The sequence below is a fragment of the Dendronephthya gigantea genome, unplaced genomic scaffold (genome assembly GCF_004324835.1).
Source record: "Dendronephthya gigantea isolate DGI-Jeju-01 unplaced genomic scaffold, DenGig_1.0 000016F, whole genome shotgun sequence".
NCBI classification, from domain to species: domain Eukaryota; kingdom Metazoa; phylum Cnidaria; class Anthozoa; order Malacalcyonacea; family Nephtheidae; genus Dendronephthya; species Dendronephthya gigantea.
In genome coordinates, this window is record NW_021163026.1 from 77,011 (window position 1) to 96,769 (window position 19,759).

A 19,759-nucleotide genomic window follows, 5' to 3' on the forward strand; every position below is an offset into this window, starting at 1 on the left:
TCTACGACTACCACAACCTTTGAGGGAATATAAACCAATCAAATGCGATAGGTCTATCAGACTAACCAATCACGAGCTTAATAGATTAGCGAGAGGTTGCGGTAGTGGTAGTGGTAGTCAAATCTGAACCTCGCTATTATCAGACCGAAGTCTGATATTTTTCCAGTACGGACCGAACGTATTCGGTTAATAGGGGATTTATAATATGGCATACAGTATTTAGTTTATTTATTTATACAATGCGCTGCAGCATTCTTGCCGGCTCTTTCGCCAGCCAGTCGCCAAGCAAGCACTGAAGTGGCTTCCAAAACTTTGTTTTTTACTCGTTAAATAAGAATGATACAGTGATATAAACAAAAATTAAAGATGAATAAATATAATATTCACATTTACCAAATAATGCTCTTCTTCGTCCATTCTCCGTCGATATTTTTCTTGTCAAAAATAAAAGTGCAAGCTTGTTTTTGTTCAGAAATATGAGAGTTGGACCGTTACTACGGCAACGGTTTAATACTGGGGTTAGAGACGGCAAAAAACCAATCAGCGCACCCCATTTAGTAACAAGACGGCGTGCCATAATAATTATAATAATACAGAGTATTAGACTCTCCAAACACTGCTATGCTTGTGGTGGTCATAGCCACAAACCACTAACGCTAAATTCAGTTTTCCAATAATAAACCATGTTTATCTGACTTCCTCATCGTTGTATATATCCTAGAAAAGAAATGTGGACCAATAATGTGGATTCGCTCTCCCCAGGCCCGCGCCAAGTGGTTCATCGCACTTACCTTGGCTCGCAATCCACAACTTGCAGCTGAACGAAAACGTGCGAAGACAATGTGTGTCACAGATAGCGACGTCAGAATCGATGTTGGTAATGATGGCCCAGATAATACAGGGCTTATTCAAGATAAGTAAACAATGTTTAAGTTGCATGTGTCTTTAGGTTTTTTATTAGCTAGTTGTACTACGTTTGAAAACGAACCGTGCATGACAAAAAATTTTCATCGCACTCCTTTTCGAATGTGAAAAGAAGGGTGTTTTGACGATATCAGGCCTTGTTGCGGTTAATGAAGAAATGTAGTGTTAAAATAACAAATATAGTGTTCCAGTACCTGGTAAAGCTTTCGAGTTGATTTTTGCTCGCAATGTTTCTACGTTATTGTACCCTCGTGACACATTCATGTGGCACGTTTTGCGCATCAGGAAAAATTAAGAAAATAGCTACAATTTGGGCGATTTTATGGGAAGTTATTAAAGTTTCGAACAATTTCGTTCATGCGCAAGCCAACGCGCAAAGTGAAAAGATTCGGTATTTTAACATTATACTGCATGGTAAACACCCTTCACAGCTGATTGGTAGCGACTATACCCATTGTCTTCGCTTGATACGAAATGTTCTTCAGCATTGGGGTGATAGACCACGCCCAGTGCTGAAAGATACGGAAGTAGCTACTTCTGTAGGTGAATATTTCTTCCAGTTATTTCCAACACTCCCGCTGGTTGTTCATCAGCTGATTAGAGATGACCCCGACTGGAAAGCACGCCCAGCCTTGAGGGAGTTTTTCCCTGTGGTAAACCGTCGCATGGCATCTGATTCGGACGATTAAACATGGTATATCATGACATGTAATATACTTCTCGTTGGTATTATACAGTCCTGGTGCAGTTAACGCGATCATGTATTGTATCATTTCGTTTTGTTAGAATATGGTTATAGCTTTTCTTAGCACTAGTTTGCAAACTTGCAGTTTTTACTAGGATTTTCGCTTTTGATTGATATGAGAACGAATGGTTTAAAAGTCTTGAAGAAAGAAGATCTACATTATGGCTTTTCTTAGGACTAGTCCAACCGTCTGTTTAGACGGGAAACTTAGACGGGAAAGTTCGGACGAGAAACCCGTCTGTGACCGGATTCACATAAGACGAGTTTCCCGTCTTCTATGAGTTTCTCGTCTAAGACCAGCCTCATGACGTTGCATTCAGGTATTATATAGAGGTCAGCTGAAAAAGCAAGGGTGCTTTGGGGCGGTGTTTTTTCCAGCCGACCTCTATACAATAACTGAATGCAACATTTTTTCTACGGTTAAAGCGCCTGGGTACGAGGCTGGTCTAAGACAAGTTTCCCGTCTCTAATATGAATTAGCCTATTAGGAATCCAATAGGAAATACGTCGATTACAAACGGCGATGACATCATCTATCTAAAATATAGTGAAGTTGTTTTATAATTCCATGTTCATGCAGTAAGTCATAAATATAAGGCAAATTTAATCCTTGAGGTCAGGTTAGGATTAGATTTAGGATTACCGTTAACCCTTAACAATTTGCATTCCATACCATAATTTGCATGCGGGTTGGTTCTGTTAATGATTGCGGTGCCCGCGCCAAGTTTGGCACCGCATTAAATTCTGCCTGTGAGTTTGTTTGTTCGCATCAATACGTTTCCTTAATCGCCTAGTAAAAATTCCTTGCACATGCTTGGAATACTTGAATTTTTTCCTAATTATTACTGTTAATCTTGTTGTACGTTTGCTTTGCCAAATTCCTTTTTTAAGGAACGTTCTTTTTTCAATTTCAATCTCAAACTCTGATAATTGCGTGTATTTCTGCTTTTATGCACCCAAGAAGGACAAAAATACCACCATTCGATTCAGCGTAAGAAATTATACTTACTGGTCTTAAATATATTACTAAACAAGAGTATTCGCAGCGATTTATGACGTTTGAAAGACAAACGAAATTGAATTGTTGACAAATCGCTCAAAATTACTATGCTATACTTTACTAGTAATAGTAAGTTTGGTCTTTGATATCTTTCATATCGTTGGTTTTCTCTTTTAATTTTCGTCCTTAAATAAGTGGATCGGTCTTACATTACGATTTATTTATAGTACTTTGAGCCAAATATATTCTATTTCGAAGGTTTTAAAGCATAGTTTCAATAAGCGAACTTTATGACAAATCGCTCAAAATTATTAAACAAAATAAAAATTCAGTACGCTTAATCCTTGACTTCTGTATCGTTGCTTTTCTAGTTTCCGGCTCTACACCAGTTTATTCGTCTCACGTTTCTCTTCATTTTGATAGTATTTTTAGATAGTATTTTTAGCCTAAATATTTTATTTCTGAAGATTTTAAAACGGCACAATTTTGACCTTAATGTACCAACCAACCAGGCTGCGGCCGACAGGAGAATGTAAGTTGGTGATGTCGTTAGAAATGAGCGGACGTTTTATTTCTAGGCGAGCATTGCGGGCACCGCATTTTAGTACTGTGTCTGGTTTGATGTGTTTTTCGCCCTATATGACAGTCTACAATAACGGAAGCACAAACCTCAAACTTATGTTATAAACAAGAATATTGGTGAGCATAGTTTGGCCTTATCTGGAAAGTCAAAAGCCTGTCCCTATAAAGGCTATAATCGGATAATCCCCAGCCCCCATCTTTTTAGATTTCTAGGAAATGGGCCGAAATAACTGTATAGCTGCAACATTTCAAGTCATTTATCCATCCCGGCGTGAAGCGATATAAGCATCATGAATTTGCCTTGTTACATTTCAAAATATGTATCTTAATTATGCATCTTTAGCAAAAGTGCATGCGTTATTATTTCAAATGCAAATATATAGGTTTTTTCCACCTGCAAGAAGATATGAATTATATAATCGAGTGGCAAAGGCATATTAGGTTCGGCACATGAATAGTGCGACGTCTGAAACGGGCCTAAGTGAATTCTTGACGTTCCAGACAAAAGGTAGGCTAATGTGAGGCTCGGTGCTATTTCGTTGTAGTAATGTAGTTGTCGTGTCATTTTTACTGATGAGAAATAGTCCAAACTCCGGATGGATCCCGAATGGCTTTAGTGGCCAGTCACAAGAGCATTGTTTACAATAATCAGCCGAATATGAATTCAGCTGAAAGCCGAATTCATATTATACCGGTTTTCTACTAGAGATTTTTCGCGCGAAGCGACTTTATTGTTTTAAGGTCGACACAGGCCGGACGCGATGCGGCAACGCGACGCGAATTTTCAGTTTTCAGAAGCACACCAATTAATTTCTGGAAGCAAAATTTGAAATCCATGGACGCCAGAGCAGTCAGAATGTATCATCGTTAAGTAATCTACAAGAATATTATGATAGTTTAAAATTTATTTGCTTTTGGAAAATCAAAAACTTTGAAAAATTGCCGCGCTGCGTTGCCAAATCGCTTTCGGTCTGTGTGGGCCTTTATGCCTTTTTTCCACTAACAAGACGCCTGTTCTGGCGTTAACTCCGGCGTACGTGCCAGTCTTCAATATAGAGCTTCTGAACATAAACAATACAGTTCATATTCGCATTTAGATGCCTTGCGAACCTAAATGTTCGATCGCGAAATTCAGAAGCACATCCTACTTTAAAAAGTATAGAAGTTAAATCGTTCAAGAATGTAAATAAACGGTATGATACATTCGCTTTGTCTTACACTTTGCCTTTGGAATTCGCGCTTATATAGTTATATTAAATCTTCAATCCTGTGCAAACTACGACGAGTCAAAGCGCCCATACACGACCACATCATCTTGTTAAACGGCGAAATAGCAGCGATATTACTAAAATAGGACCAGAATCTACACGTATTAAATATATTCTTACCCCAATTCAGTCTAAACTTAATCGAAAAGCATGAAAAGAACGGTTTATTTGTTCCTCTTGGAGGAATTGCCGTATCATGCGAGCGAAATCGAATCGCGCATCGGAAAATTAGCCAAAGCTGTGCACCACAACTCTTGGGAGACAAGACTGGGACATAAATAAATCCAATTACTCCGGCGTCAGCGACGGAGTTGAAAATTCGCCTCGGTTTTGTTTTGTTGTTTTTTTTTTATTTTTTTTTTTTATTATTTTTCGTCGTCGCAAGTCTGAAATGGCGCGAAACATTGTAGTATTTTAAACGTGTATGTGACCGTATTTATCTACGTCCCAGTCTTATCTCCCAAGAGTTGTGGTGCACAGCTTTGGCTAATTTTCCGATGCGCGATTCGATTTTGCTCGCATGATACGGCAATTCCTCCAAGAGGAACAAATAAACCGTTCTTTTCATGCTTTTGGATTAAGTTTAGATTAAATTGGGGTAAGAATATATTAATACATGTAGATTCTGGTCCTATTTTAATAATATCGCTGCTATTTCGCCGTTTAACAAGATGATGTGGTCATGTGGTGACTGTGGTCGTGTATGGGCGCGTTGACACGTCGTAGTTTGCACAGGATTGAAGATATAATATATAAGCGCGAATGCCAAAGGCAAAGTGTAAGACAAAGCGAATGTATCATGTTCAGAAGCTCTATAATAAAGACTGGCACGTGCGCCGGAGTTAACGCCAGAACAGGCGTCTTGTTTAGTGGAAAACCGCTTTAGAGACAGGAAACTCATTTTACCCACCACTCGACACTGATAATTGCCGACTGTCAGACCGTGAAATTTGCGAATCAGTCTTATGGTTTATGCTGATACGTCTCGATTTTCGTGTCAAGCGTAAAGTGTTATTTCAAGCAAGAAGCGTTTCCATCCAGAGAATTTGTTTCCAGGAAAATTCAATTGTCCGTAAGTATTATACATACATTCTGCCTGTTCATCGACAAAAATATCGACATTGTTATTATTTTATTGTAGACTGCCTTGTCGCTATATAATTGCAGTGTAATAGTGAGGCTTGCCATCAGATATACCGTAAACCTCCGACTATAAGCCCTGGGCTTATATAAGTTCGTAAGCGTTTTTTGATGGGCTTATACACGGGAGGGCTTATATACGGGGGAGCTTATACATGGACAACATTTCGGGTTTATATAAACCAAGTACCGTATTTATTGTTAAGGTATAAACACGAAAATAAACAAGAATTACAGATAAACAAATATTAACATGTTAAGCTGCACAAAAGATTCGTCCGTGCCGCTTTGAAACATCACCAGGACGAACATGTTTTGTAAAATTAAAACATTAAAATACACACTGCTTGAATGTTTTTGCTTAGTTACTGCTATAGGGAATTGTTTTAGTGCAAGAGTATTTAATATATACCTGTATCTCCTACCTCCTCCGCAGGCGCTAGGGAGCATTTCGGGCGATTTTGGCATTTCGGGCGATTTTGGAAAATGCGGAAAATATCACCGCCCGCCATATTTGCCCGAAAAGGGCCTGCGGAGGAGGTAGCTGTATCTCGATCTGTATAATGGGCTTATATTCGGGGGGGCTTATATTTGGAATGACGTGTTTGTTAATAATGTGATGGGCTTATAGATGGGAGGGCTTATATTTGGGGGGGCTTATAGTCGGAGGTTTACGGTAACGTATTTGATGACAATTTGTTTGTGATTATTTCGTAGGTCGAATATTAACATGAATCACGTTTGCAGAATTCAACTTAGTAACTACGATATTATGCAGACATTGATATGGCTGAAATTCATTCAGATATGCATGCGTATATATTGATCTCCTTACAATTTCTATCAAAGCCACAAAGACAAGTTCAGAAGTCGAGATCATGATCGAATCAGATCGATATATCAGGGTTTTAGTCGGCCAGTTAAGATGGTTTTTAGCAACAAAGAAAGGCCCCCTAAGTTGGGATGAGGCAATTTTTTGGGCAGGCAAATTACAGAGATTTGGGAAAGCGTTAGGCTGGCGGTTGGTCGATCACCGTCATTCATGCATGATGATTGAAGACTGTAACACCGCTACACGTACTATGATGGTACTATACCCTATAGCTTCTTCAATTTCCGCTATCAATTTCCGCTATCTCGGCTTCATACTTTTGCAATTGCCAGGAAGAATGATTATTGAAGTTCTCACTTTTATTGCTTCGTTTCCTTGTCTGCATGAATATAGAAATTATGCAAATAATGCCTTTATGCAAATAGACCTACTTTTTAATCTATGCAAGGAATGCAATAAAATCGGCTGAAAAGAGCGTACTGAGATTAGTAGAAACGCAAAGTTTGGTTGCGAAATGTTGCAAAATTGTATACTTTTTTATAGCGCAAACGGAAATTGTTACCATTTTTTGCCTAAATGTTGTAACAATTTCCGTATGTGGTAAAAAGTATACAAATTTGCGAACTTCGCAAGGCTATATTTTCCGTATTTTACAACGTTTCGCAACCAAACTTTGCATTTCTACTAATTTCAGTACGTTCTTTTCAGCTGTGGTGATTTGATTGCATTTTCTTGCATAGATAAAAAGTTGTAGTCTATTGTACGTCACAACCTGGCTTAGCTTGTTTTCCACTTCAGCCCGTACCGCAGCGAATATATCATTCTTTCCTGGGCACTCACAGATAGAACTAATGACTTTGAAACACAGGAAGCTTAGTTTCGCTACAATAAGTCAATATGGTTGCAATGGATAGCAGGCCTTATTCCGATTTCTCCTATAGCTTACGTATCTTAGCAGCAATGACTAACCCGACAAGTTTACCTTCCAACGAATCTCCCAATTCGTGAGTATACATGATAATTGCTTGGCTACAAATGTCTGTAATTGTTTCAAGTGTCAATGTGTTTTCTTATTTCTAGTGCTGCATGTGATGTTGATACAAGATATTATCCTCATTTCTTATTGATACCTGCTGTAAGTTTAAAATGTCACACTTGTGTTACGAAACTTAATCAGCATCCTGTGGTTTCTTTTTAGGGCTTTCGAAATAGGATGATAGGAAGAGCTTAGTTAAGATTAGGAGCTTAATTGCCATGTTTACTATTCCGAGTGTATAAAAATCGGCTTGCTAAGTGTTGATATGGCTACTGCGTTTATAATCTGTTATGGAGTGATGTAATGAAGTATAAGTGTCAAAACAACGCTTGATGATTTTATATGAAATCATTTTTAAATTATAATTTCTCTGGGGAAATCCCTTCAATTTAATTACTAAGATCCTGTTAGTCACGAGGTTATGAGTCACCTTGCAACGAACTCATCCATAACTGAAAAACCATCGACCACGTGTATTAGACAAAAATAAAACAGTTTTTCATATTTTTCGATACAGAAAATAAGAAAAGGTAAAATCTGTTTCAGGCAATGATTCTGACAATTTTGGCGTTTTTGCGACGAAGAAAAAGTTACAAGAAAGATTTTTGGGGAGGTCGACCAGGACTCGTTATGTAAGTTCATTTTTGTAAGGATGGTACCAGGCCTGTCTCTCGAATAAGAACTTTTGAGAGAAAGGACGGTCTGTTTTTGTTGTAGTGAGTCACCATCAAGACAGGTTAGATGGTATGAAGTTAAATTTTCTACCATTTCAACGACTATGAATGACCGAAAGCAAATAATAATTCGCCTACTTTCGCCACTGGAAACCCAATAAATTTATCACTATATATACGCTAAATATGCTAATTATCCGACCAATCCTAAAAGTTGACATGCACCGAAGGACTTATAGCCTCATTAACGAAGGAAACTTACGCTACAGTTAATTTCAGCTGACCATTCATCGTAAAATTCAAAGGTTCCTTCAGAACTTCCGGAATACATTCCATATTTGGAATGTTGAGCCTGAACTTCGCAATGAATTTGCGAAGTTGAATGAACTTCGAAACGAATTCGGAATTTCGTAAATTCGATTTATACAATTTGGCAGTAGTGGACGAGTTATCTCCGTAACTGTCAACATTTAAGGGAAAGTTAGATGAAGAAACTGGTTCAAAAGTGTTCTAAACGTTAAAAGCGAACGGTTTTACCTCAAGATTGCAGTAGAAATTGTTGACAAAAGAACAAATAGATGTCATGTTTCAAAATGAAATTTCGTTGGGCGCAATAATATTCTATATACCTATTCAAACTGTAGGTTCTCGAGGTAAACTCGTTCGCTTTTAACGTTTGGAACACTTTTGAAATAGTTTTTTCATCTAACTTTCCCTTAAACTTAAGCTTCGTAAATTCAATTGAATAAATGTTTGTTTGTAAAAGACTGCTTTATATCTCTAGATTAATTATGTTGTGCGAAAACTCGTCCCAAAGGACTATGAATTTTTATTTGTCGTATGAGATGAAAACTTACACCGTTATTTCGTGCGTGTTTTTGTTTTCTGACTATTTATAATGTTTGATGCATATAAAAATTATTAGTATTGATTTTCCTGCATTCTGATTGGTCAAGATCCACTGTCGCTGAAGTGATAATCACTGGCCGGTGGCTATAGCTTTTTGTTGTTGTATTTCAGCTAAGAAATTTGAATTCATTATAAATCTTTATGAAATTATGTTGATTATTATTTGTAAACACCTCAAAATTTATACGAAAACAATTAGTCGCCTCAGGCTCGGTGATTCACTATATTCACTTCGCCTTCGGCGACTGATTGTTAAATAGTTTTAGTTTAAGTATACGGAGTGTGTTGTCCGCAGTTCCATTGCTATAAACCTAACGAAAAATACCATAAATATAAACGAAATAAATCTGTGATCATCTAATTATTTTCAACGAGCATCCAAAACGCATACACCGTCTTATTTCCAATCATTATACATCTAGCCAATCACAATGAAGAACTTGTATGTTTGGACATTTACATAAATAATATAACGTCGCATACGTCCTTCGGTGCATGTCAACTAAAGAAAGAAGATCTCAAGTCGAAACTAGATATTTTTTGTAAAGGATGATCAAATTAAATAAGAGATGATCAAATCAAACTTTGTATTAAGATATTAAATCTACAATCTGTAGCCCTGTTGATTTCCTTGGTATTGATCATGACCGACTTGCCACCATGTTTGTGTTTGGAGCTGCTACTGAATCAATCATTACGCTAGTCACAAAGTTTGGAATTTCAGGTTCAAACGGTTGGGAAAAAGGTAAAAATCATCCATACTATCATCTAAAATAACAGGAGGCGTACTGTAAAGAACGTTTGCTGGATCAAGGCAATCTGCTACAGTCGAATTCTCACAATTGAAAAGAAAATCGGGCGAAATTTTTTTTGATGGAGCAATGCTGCCTAAGAAAGAATTAAAATCCTTTCTATTCTCCCATTTTTGAATTTTTTTACGAAGTATTTTACAGTTCTTCAATTCTCAAAGTATCGTTTAAGTAATTGTACCCGTTTTTCTTTGTAAATTACATCCAGCGTTCCTTCTCTTCGGCATTGCACTTGAATATGCTGTCATTTATTATCCCTACTTTGCTTGCCTGACGACGTATCACAAAATAATTGGTGCAATGATGGGTCTTCCATATTGTATAGTCAAGTAAGTGTGCTCACAGTTATTGAGGTTTCCGTGCAACTTAAACGAAAGAAAAGTGATTTGCAATGACGTCCCGCTTTGACGTCATGTCCGGTAACTTTAAGGGCTAAAAACCATCAAAACAAAATTTTTCAATAACAAAGTGTATTGCGAAATTTTTTAAAATACAGATATGTTCAAAGTCCGCAACCATGATACGCGCACTTTAACCTGGAAACAGACCTAAACGGAAAAAAATTGATTAGTTTATCGCATCAGAAGTGAAAAATATTGTGCTGTGGCTGAATGAACAATTTGCATGTTGACATGATTGCCAACAAGTTGCAACAGTAGGCTACTGATGGTTCAAAAACTATTGTTAACAATGCTGTGCACATGGTGCAGCACAACATAGTTCACTCCTGTTTTAAACAACTTCCATCAACATGATGATCTTTACGCGTGTACCAGCCCTTAAAGTTTTAGTTCAGCGCTGTTTAAACAATGTGAAGCGGAAACTCGCAATGAAATTAAATTTGTATGGACATGTATGCGACAGTATTATGTTCGCAGTAAGGTGTAGGAGGACACGACTCCTCCAGTTTTTTAAGTTGTGTGCGGGGGGGGGGGTATCTAATTATCCCCCATAAAAAGACGATTCAGACCTCCCCTATTTCAAACGTTATCACGTTACGAAACAAAATCTCTATGTTTTTGCGAAAGTACGTTTAATTCACGGCAAAAGTTACATTTGCGCCCCACAAACCTTTGGCTTTTACGTCGTCTCCAACATTTTTCCCATGGCCGGTGGTGGCTTTTATAGATTGTTTTGAAAATGCTGGTTATAAACCGACACACATTATAGATCAACAAACAGTAACAAAATTATTGAAAACATGGAACTCGGAAAACAACATTTTCCTCCGTGTGTAATTAACCAATTAACTTTTTTTATTACAGTTTTTGTGTAACTTTAACACAAACGTTTCAAAGATGTCAGGTAAGTTTGATTTGGCAATTTCGGTCTAGGGATAAACCAGCACGCTTGAGGGGCGTGTAAAAATATCGGTGCATAAAGACTTGCCTATCTTTATTTTTACCGTTAGTGCATGAACATGAATGTATATAATGTCTTTTTTAATTCTTAAAGAATAATTCTTCATCTGACATCGCAGTAATCGTATTGACGAGTTTGCCAATAGTGATAAGCAATCTGTTTATCCTGGGCAAGTTCATATTCGTATTTTATCGGGAAATTAAAGAATATGGAATCTTCGGAGTAAAGCTATTTTCCCGCGATGTAAGTATTTTTGTGACGTAATCTTTATTATTCCCTGTTCACACGATACCGGCAGAGTTTAAAAACGGTGCGAAACTCTCACGTTTTGGGGCTGCATTCAGAGGCGTTGGGAACGGGCTGGGATTGAGAGGGGGGGGGGCTGTAGTCAACATTGGTCGAGGGATGTTCACGAGGAAGCCCCTTGGTTCGTGCTGAGTGACAATTTTTTCAAATTCTGCATGAGCCTCTAGATATTTGGAGATTTACTTCTAGATTTAGCTTTAGATATTTGGCGACTATTTTGAGAACGACTAGCCTTAAATATTCGTAAATACTAATTGAAGGGGTTCACCTCACCCCCGGACACTCAGCCTGTATTCTATCAAAGCTCGCTTACACTGAAACTCATTGATCTCCTCAGTTTTCACAGCTGTATTTTCACACGAATAATTAATGTACGTTTAGGATGAAAGTTCGTCTCCACAAGTGAAATTGCTCAGACCTTGGTTGAGGGAACACGTGAAGAACATTTTCAAACCAAAGTATGATCATGTGTAATACCATTGCGTCAAAAGAAGTTAAGAAGTAGCTATGTGCGCACAAAACGAAAATGGTTGGCTAATTATATAGACGAAAAAAATTGTATCAAGTGTGATAGCGCATGTTAACGTTATTGGTTAAAACGAGTTTCTGCATGAACAGATTTGAACAGGTTTTGCAAACTAATTCCTGTTATTCGTGATAAGCAGAAAAATTGGGCGAAAATCGCCGATTTTAAATTTTCTTTGAAAAGTTGAATAACGCAGGTGTTTAGGTCTTCAAACAAAAACCACAACCACATGAGTGCCCAGCTTCACTTTTCCAGATGTAGTAAATTTCAGCAACTTTAGCTCTACCAAATTCTCATTAATTAGCAAATAGCAGCCTGTCAATTTCTGTCTACGCCATGACTGAATCATGTTTATGCTGCGAAGGGCAACTAAACGCAACTTTGACTTTGTTTCATGATGTTTTCTTTCAGACTGTCTTGTTAGAGCTTAATTGCTCTCGCTTTCTCAAATAAATTAAACCTTACTTTCGTTCATTTTTTTGAAGGCGTGTTTATTTTTAAAATCTGTTTTTAACTCTGTGACGTCCGACTGGGAAAGATTCTATCCTAGGAATTTTCCTGTTTTTCTAGACCTCGTCAATATTCAAGAATAAAGTTTTTTCTGAGGAAAGTTTACAATCCCGAAAAAGGTATATAACCTTGTTTGATGATTGGATGATTTATACGATGAAGCACTATTACCCGTTTTCAAAGAGCACATTCACACTAATTGAGTGTAACATAAAAATTATGTTATAACTGATCAATGAGCTAGTCCTTTCTTAACTATTGGAAGGGTTTAATTAGGGTAAAAAATTGAAAATCAAGGTCTTATACGAGTAGAAATACGCAAAAGAATCACTATATAAAGTAATTAAGATTATCCACTCAATGGGTTTGGGTGTGGGTGAGCTTTTAGAAATTAGAATAAAATTAGGCGTAAGTCCCGGTATAGGCATGACGACAGACGGCGTTAGAACCTCGCTTAGAATAACACCCATTTGTAATAAGAAATACTATGCACGTATATACATATGTATTCGACAAATATTTGATCAATAGTAAGAGTAAATTTTTGAAAAACATAATTTTCGAGGTTTCGACTAAACTATAGTCATCATCAGGAAAAGAATTATTACGAAATAACATATGTATACATGAATGCATATAAGTACTCAGATAGTAATATATGTTTGGTTATTGTTTCGTTTAACATTTTTAGATTTTAAGTTTTCGACTGAAACTCTCTCTGTGATGATGATCTGCGGCATTCTGCTTTATAATGTAAGTTTTGCATTTTCTTAAAAAAAAAAATATATATATATATATATATATATATATATATATATATATATATATATGTACTTTTGCTCTTAATTGAGCCATGTGTTCACTTGTAGGGTTGTGTAATATGTGTGTTTTTATATGTTCTTTCTACGCAAGTATAACCAACCGGGCAAACAGAAAATTCTACTTGACCCCGGTGGGAATCGAACCCGCGACCTTCGCATTTCTAGAACGTTGCTCTACCGTCTGAGCTACAAGGCCAAGTTGGGAACGACTGTGATCTTAAGATGTTATTGACATTACGGAGTTTCGTCCTTACATGTCGTTATGCAGTTACTTCTGCAAATATATATATATATATATAAATCTATTCCAAATAGACTTTTATTTATAATTGTTATAATTGTTATATATATATATATGTTTGTTTAATCCAATGAAACCGGGATATTTGCAACTTCTTTTTGGTGATTGAGATATCTACGGAGCAAAAACATTTTAAAGCTATAATATATATCTCTATAGAGATAATATTGCTAATAATTCAATTTTCAAATATTTGATCTAAATCCCTCAGAAGTGCTGATTAAAAGTAGATTACATTCGGCAAGGTAAACAAACGCTGTGTCTACATATTGCGTCGCTATATTTCTTAAAATATCCTATTTTTCTAAATGAACTATATTTCTAAATGAATAACAGATATAGAGTTTATGCTTCTTATTAGGACGCCCTGTACATCCCGCTAGCATATACTTGTCTTTTTCTCTTTAAGCTTTGCGTTCTTTGCATCTATTTGTCAAGTGTGCTATTGAGAGAAATTGAGAAAACAAAACCTTCGGATGCTTTAGACGAAGCAATTTTGGATTTGTCACGTGGGATTATTGGTTAGTGTTCCTCGAGCTATATACAGTCACTACAGATATCGAGTTGTACGATATGAGAATACTAGAAACTGTTTTGAACATTTTTTACTAGGTTCATCATTGGCTAGTGCAATCCTCACGACTGTGATCTGTGCGCTTTCCCTCATTCTTTTCATGGAAAATCATAAGTATGAAGAAAAAGAAGCGTAATCCATAGTTTTTGATATTCAGGGTTCCCCTCAAAAAGCAAGACCATGCATGCAGTAAGCTAATGCCATACTAAGCAAGACCAATAGGCTAATGCTATGAGCTGAATCCAAGAATCAGTATATAGAAGTCAGTAATTACTATACTGCATGATTTCTATAAACTTGTGCAAATCTTCATGTTAGATAAAACAAATTAAACCAAAGGTGGTATATCCAAAAATGCAGTTCTTTTTTAAAATATTGTTTTATTTGAATCGTCGTAGATCCATCGAGATACATTTTATACGTTTGTAAAACATGTATTTTCTACAATAGGACACCGAAAAGAATTTTGCATTCGGAAAAAAATTAAGGGTTTTTAGGACACCCTGTAGTGTTGGATTAGTTTTTATATACCTGATCTTCCTTGTATTATATTTCAGGAATAACATGCTGAGAATGTTCAGAGGGGATAAATCGTTCATCGCTAAGAACATAAGCGTGTCTCAGTTTATGGTTGTAAGTTGAGCAACTAGTCTTTCTCACGATGACAAATATGCCGCCATTTTGGGGGTACTTTTTTACAAAACTGTAAGTGCAACAGCTCAAGACCTTGTAACGGCGACTGTCTTTAATTTTAGGCTGAATTTATTCTTCAAATGGTCTGTTGATTCTAAAAAAAATTATTTTCATGTTGTTTTTTAAAATTTTTTAAACCCGTTTGAGAAAATTGAAAGTACCCAGAAACGTCATCCTGAGAAAGGCTAATTGCATTTCTAAGTTGTTGTTATCCGAGCAGGGAAGTGAGCCAAGAGAATTCTCAGTAAAGGGATATATTTGATAATAAAAATTAATCAATGTTGCAAGTGTACTTACAATTTCATTACGTGTAAACATTGCAGTTATCTTAATGACGACGGGAATTCACTCTCTCTCTCGCTAGCAAGCAATGCACTTACGTTACTCCATTTTCCAGGGAAAAGGACTTCGATATCATAGTTTTCAAATTGGATACTTTTTGTGGGGTAGGTGTTAGTTGATTATGCATGATAAGTATGTTATACCATCAAATTGATGGTTTAGATCAACCCCTAAATCGGTACATGTTAGATCAGTAGCATTTGTTATTTCCACCAAAGCAAGGGGTATAAAATCTACAGTTATGGAGGTGCTATTATAACACTTTAACATTATAACAGTGTATACATCATGTTTAATTGAGAAATTAATTATATCGCGACACTCTGCTCCTGTCCATAGATAGACGATCATCAACTATACTCATCAACTATTTTTGTGTTAAATTTTTTTCTATACAGTGAGGGCCATCCTAATGGTCATATTGCATTGATATCGCTTCTTTTTCTTTGCAGGCTTTCTTTTAAATTGGATTTCATATGTATCCCATGTTTTCTTTTGTATTCCTTGAAATTTTCCTGGGTTCAGGATTGGATCCTCGGCTATATCAAGGGCGGCGGGTAGGTGGAATCAACCGTGTTTATGTACCCTTAAGATTTTTTCATTTAAACATTCTAGCAATGTTATTAAACATTGTGTTCAGGTATCTCCTGTTTTGCAACGTTAAATACTTTAAATACTTACTCTCTATTTATGTAATGTGATTTATTTTCGCATATATATATATATATATATATATATATATATATATATATATATATATATATATATATATATATATATATATATATATTGCCAGCCATGAATTTTGCATACCCCTTCCGCAGCTCAGTTTTCTGAGCATCAATAAAATTTTAACCCGTTTTGGGGTGATTTTGGCTAGGAGTAGTGGTTCTCCTAGCCGCTTTATTTCTGTCAAACAAAACGATATTTATAAATACATTCCATTAAAATTCCAAATATTTATGCTCAGAAAAGGGTGGAGACAAATTACCTATTTCAGCTGTAAACGAGCTCTGTCTTCTGCTATGTCACGCATAAACTGACCGTTTGTGGTTTGGGTATTCGGTCTTTGTTAGTTTTCGAATTGCTGCTGGCCATTGACCCAAATTGCCATTGACCACCTTTCCCATATTGCCATTGACCACCTTTCCCATATTGCGTGCACTCTATTACCTGTCGGTTTTTTAGATAGGGCGCCAAGCCCATCATATAAGAGCACACTTTGCCTTCATATGCTTATAAGGGTACACCTTGCATTGTAGTCTATTTATAAAATCACGTTCACATAAATCACATTTCCTTCGTAAATATTTTGTTAAATATTGCTGGCATTTTACTTGTACATTTTATGGACAGAAATACTCAGACCTTTTGACCCAAACTTTGTATATTATTTTCATACAGTTTTTGCATCTGAATCAACTAATCAAAAGGAAGTCAAGTCCGTATCGGTTCTGCTCATAAGTCATAACAATGTGGGTCCTGTAGCATAAAACTTACCCATATTTCGCACGTATCAAATATTTCTAATAAGCGTTAATTTCATTTAAAAACATAGCGAGCCTAAATAGTGTCAGATATTCAGACAGTACAGCGTTTTTTAAAACTATTGAAGTTTAAACTTTAAACAAAGCGTTTGTCTGCATACGAACTTGGCTTCCATTTTAATGCAAGTCTTAACAGTTTTTGTTTGACATTCTATTTAGCGTACTCTTTGGCTTGGCTTTTCTTTCGGCTGTGCTCCATTGCAGCTTCTGTGACAATATTCCGGGATCTTAACTTCTCTAGAAACGTCATTTCCATAAACAACAGGTACGCCTTCATTGCGCTTTCTGAGGGGCTAGACGGTACACTGGTCGAGTCAGATTCCAATACCACGAAGCCATCATTTTTAGTTAAAATATTTGTAGGATTTCAAGGACTTTACTTTAGAAATATGAGACACACTCTGATTTACCTTGGAAATATCGTATATTTTTCTTCCTCTCCGCAGGAATGTCTATTTGGTGTTTTCTTATTTCTGGTTTTTCGTGGGACTTCCGATGGGTGTCTTTTCTGCCATATTTCGTATTCTTGATTGTGGGATTTCTGATGTTGCCCAGAATTGATCATAGCATCATGCCTGATGGTTTTCAACGGTTTGATCCAGGTAACGCAGAGGGACAGAAAGGTGGGAAGAGGGAGAGAGAGGGTTTAAGTGATCTGTTTATATTTTGATTTTTTTAACATCTCACATGCCATATTAATATAGCATGATAAACATATATGAACGCTTATTTTTTTGGGCTTCCTCTAACTAGAGAGTGCTCAATACTATAGATAGAGATTAAGATATGCTGAAAGTATTGTTTTACCAAAAATCGTCCACTACAGTCTGTTTCACGAAATGATGCTGCTTGAGTAGTTTTGGTCAAAACGTGGGTGGGCTTTCAAACAATGCATGCATTTCTAAGATTTTTTCGTATAACATGTCAGCTTGAAACATTCTTTTGTGATTAAGGTGGCTCCCTACAATTTTTTAAAATATTGAAAACTTGTGGTTTTGATTTAAAATTTTAGCACAAGATTTCTTGGTAAGGAAAAGAAATTTCCCAGATATATTAACCAACATTCTAACAGTCAGAAATTGCCCATAAGCATGACGTCATTATCGTTTTGGTAACAATGGCGATTCAATATGGCCGACATTTTACCTATTAACGCATTTTACTCGAAAACAAGTTCGGTTACCCCAATTTTTTTTTTATGAAAAGTTTTCTTAGAAAAAAATGGAAAATTTGAACCAGTTAAAAAAAATTCTATAGAGCCATAATTAATAGAAATTAAAAAACGGGGTTTTTCATCATAGAAATTTTTTGGCTTTATAGAATTTTTTTAAACTTGCTCAAATTTCCCATTTTTTTGTAAGAAAACTTTTTATAAAATGAAAAGTGGGGTAACCGAACTTGTTTTCGAGTAAAATGCGTGAATAGGTAAAATGACGGCCATATTGAAACGCCATTGTACCATACAACGGTAATGACGTGATACTCAAAGACAATTTTCGACTGTTAGAATGTTGGTTAATATATCTAAAAATTTCATTTTGTTTAACAAGAAATTTCCTGCCAAATATTATTTCAATCTAAATCATTAGTTGTCCATGTTCTTAAAACTGTAGCAAGCCACCTTAAATAAGGAAACTAATTATGATTTTTGTTTAACAAAAAGGTATCTATCTATATCTTAATTCTTTAAAAGGTTACAATGCGTACATCTGTTATCTTCACGTCCAAGCAGCTTTCAGAAACCCAGTTCTTCGAGTGGTTTGTCAAACACTGATCGATGATCACGAAACACGTAAGTTCTGAAGAAAGGTTAAAACCTATACACCACGGTTAACGGTAGCTTGTAAATAGTTATTAATCATCAACAGAAGCAAAACGGGCTATCCATATAATTATTATTAATTCATTCGGAATTCAGCTGTTTTTAAACTATTCTCGGAATCGTTCACATTAATTGGTATTGGTCCCACTCAGTCAAGTACTCAGAGAATATATACCTATATCAGTATTTAAAAATATATATATATATATATATATATATAATATATATATATATATATATATATATATATATCATCATTGTATATGCGAATACTAATATCCATATAACTTATCATCATGATTATATGCCAATTAACGATACAACAATTGGTTATTTGAATGACATAGAAAACCTCTATTATAGACTCATGCAATCATTGCCACACTTGTGGTGGTCATAACCACCAACCACTAGCGCTAAATTCAGTTTTCCAATATCAAAGAATGTTTATCTGACTTCCTCATCGTTGTATATATCCTAGAAAGGAAATGTGGACCAAAGTGGACTCGCTCTCCCCAGGCCCGCGCCAAGTGGTTCATCGCACTCACCTTGGCTCGCAATCCACAACTTGCAGCTGAACGAAAACGTGCGAACACAATGTGTGTCAAAGATAGCGACGTCAAAATCGATGTTGGTAATTATGGCCCAGATAATGCAGGATTAATACTAGATAAGTAAACAATGTTAAGTTTGCATGTTTCTTTAGACTTTCTTTTTTATTAGCTAGTTATAGTTGTATTAGATTTTCTTTTTTTATTAGCTAGTTGTATTACGTTTGGAAACGAACCGTGCATGACAAAACATTTTCATCCACACATGCATTTTCGAATGTGAAAAGCACGGTGTTTTGACGATATCAAGCCTTGTTGTCATGTTGTGGTTAATGAAGAAATGTAGTATTAAAAAACATATAGTGCACCGGTACAAGGTTCCTCACAAAGCTATTGGATCCCAAACACTGTCCTTGCTGCGATCCTTGCTTGCTAAAGCAGGAATATCTGTAGACTACACGGGACATTCAACGAGATCAACCTCG

General features: G+C 36.1%; 1 protein-coding gene and 1 long non-coding RNA gene across 2 annotated transcripts; one reads left to right on the plus strand and one right to left on the minus strand.

Moving 5' to 3' along the window:
• Positions 1-17,316: 17,316 nt before the first annotated feature.
• LOC114520378 lies at positions 17,317-19,347 on the minus strand. Its single transcript, XR_003686688.1, has 3 exons — positions 19,272-19,347; positions 18,609-18,700; positions 17,317-17,426 (listed from the first exon to the last, which is right to left on the minus strand). It is a non-coding gene; the product is annotated as an uncharacterized LOC114520378 (long non-coding RNA).
• On the plus strand, positions 17,437-19,426 carry LOC114520375. The gene is made up of 3 exons (XM_028540625.1): positions 17,437-17,503; positions 18,595-18,693; positions 19,205-19,426. The coding sequence occupies exons 1-3, from the start codon at positions 17,446-17,448 to the stop codon at positions 19,399-19,401; spliced, it is 354 nt and encodes a 117-aa protein (XP_028396426.1). The 5' UTR covers positions 17,437-17,445; the 3' UTR covers positions 19,402-19,426.
• The last annotated feature ends 333 nt before the right edge of the window (positions 19,427-19,759 follow it).

Bases quoted from the DNA above. Each gene is read 5' to 3' on its own strand.
- LOC114520375 (XM_028540625.1), top strand. From the start codon at position 17,446: ATGTTGCCCAGAATTGATCATAGCATCATGCCTGATGGTTTTCAACGG. The intron at 17,504-18,594 runs GTAACGCAGAGG...ATTCTTTAAAAG, and splicing joins TTTTCAACGGTTTGATCCAG to GTTACAATGCGTACATCTGT. The intron at 18,694-19,204 runs GTAAGTTCTGAA...TATATATCCTAG, and splicing joins GATCGATGATCACGAAACAC to AAAGGAAATGTGGACCAAAG.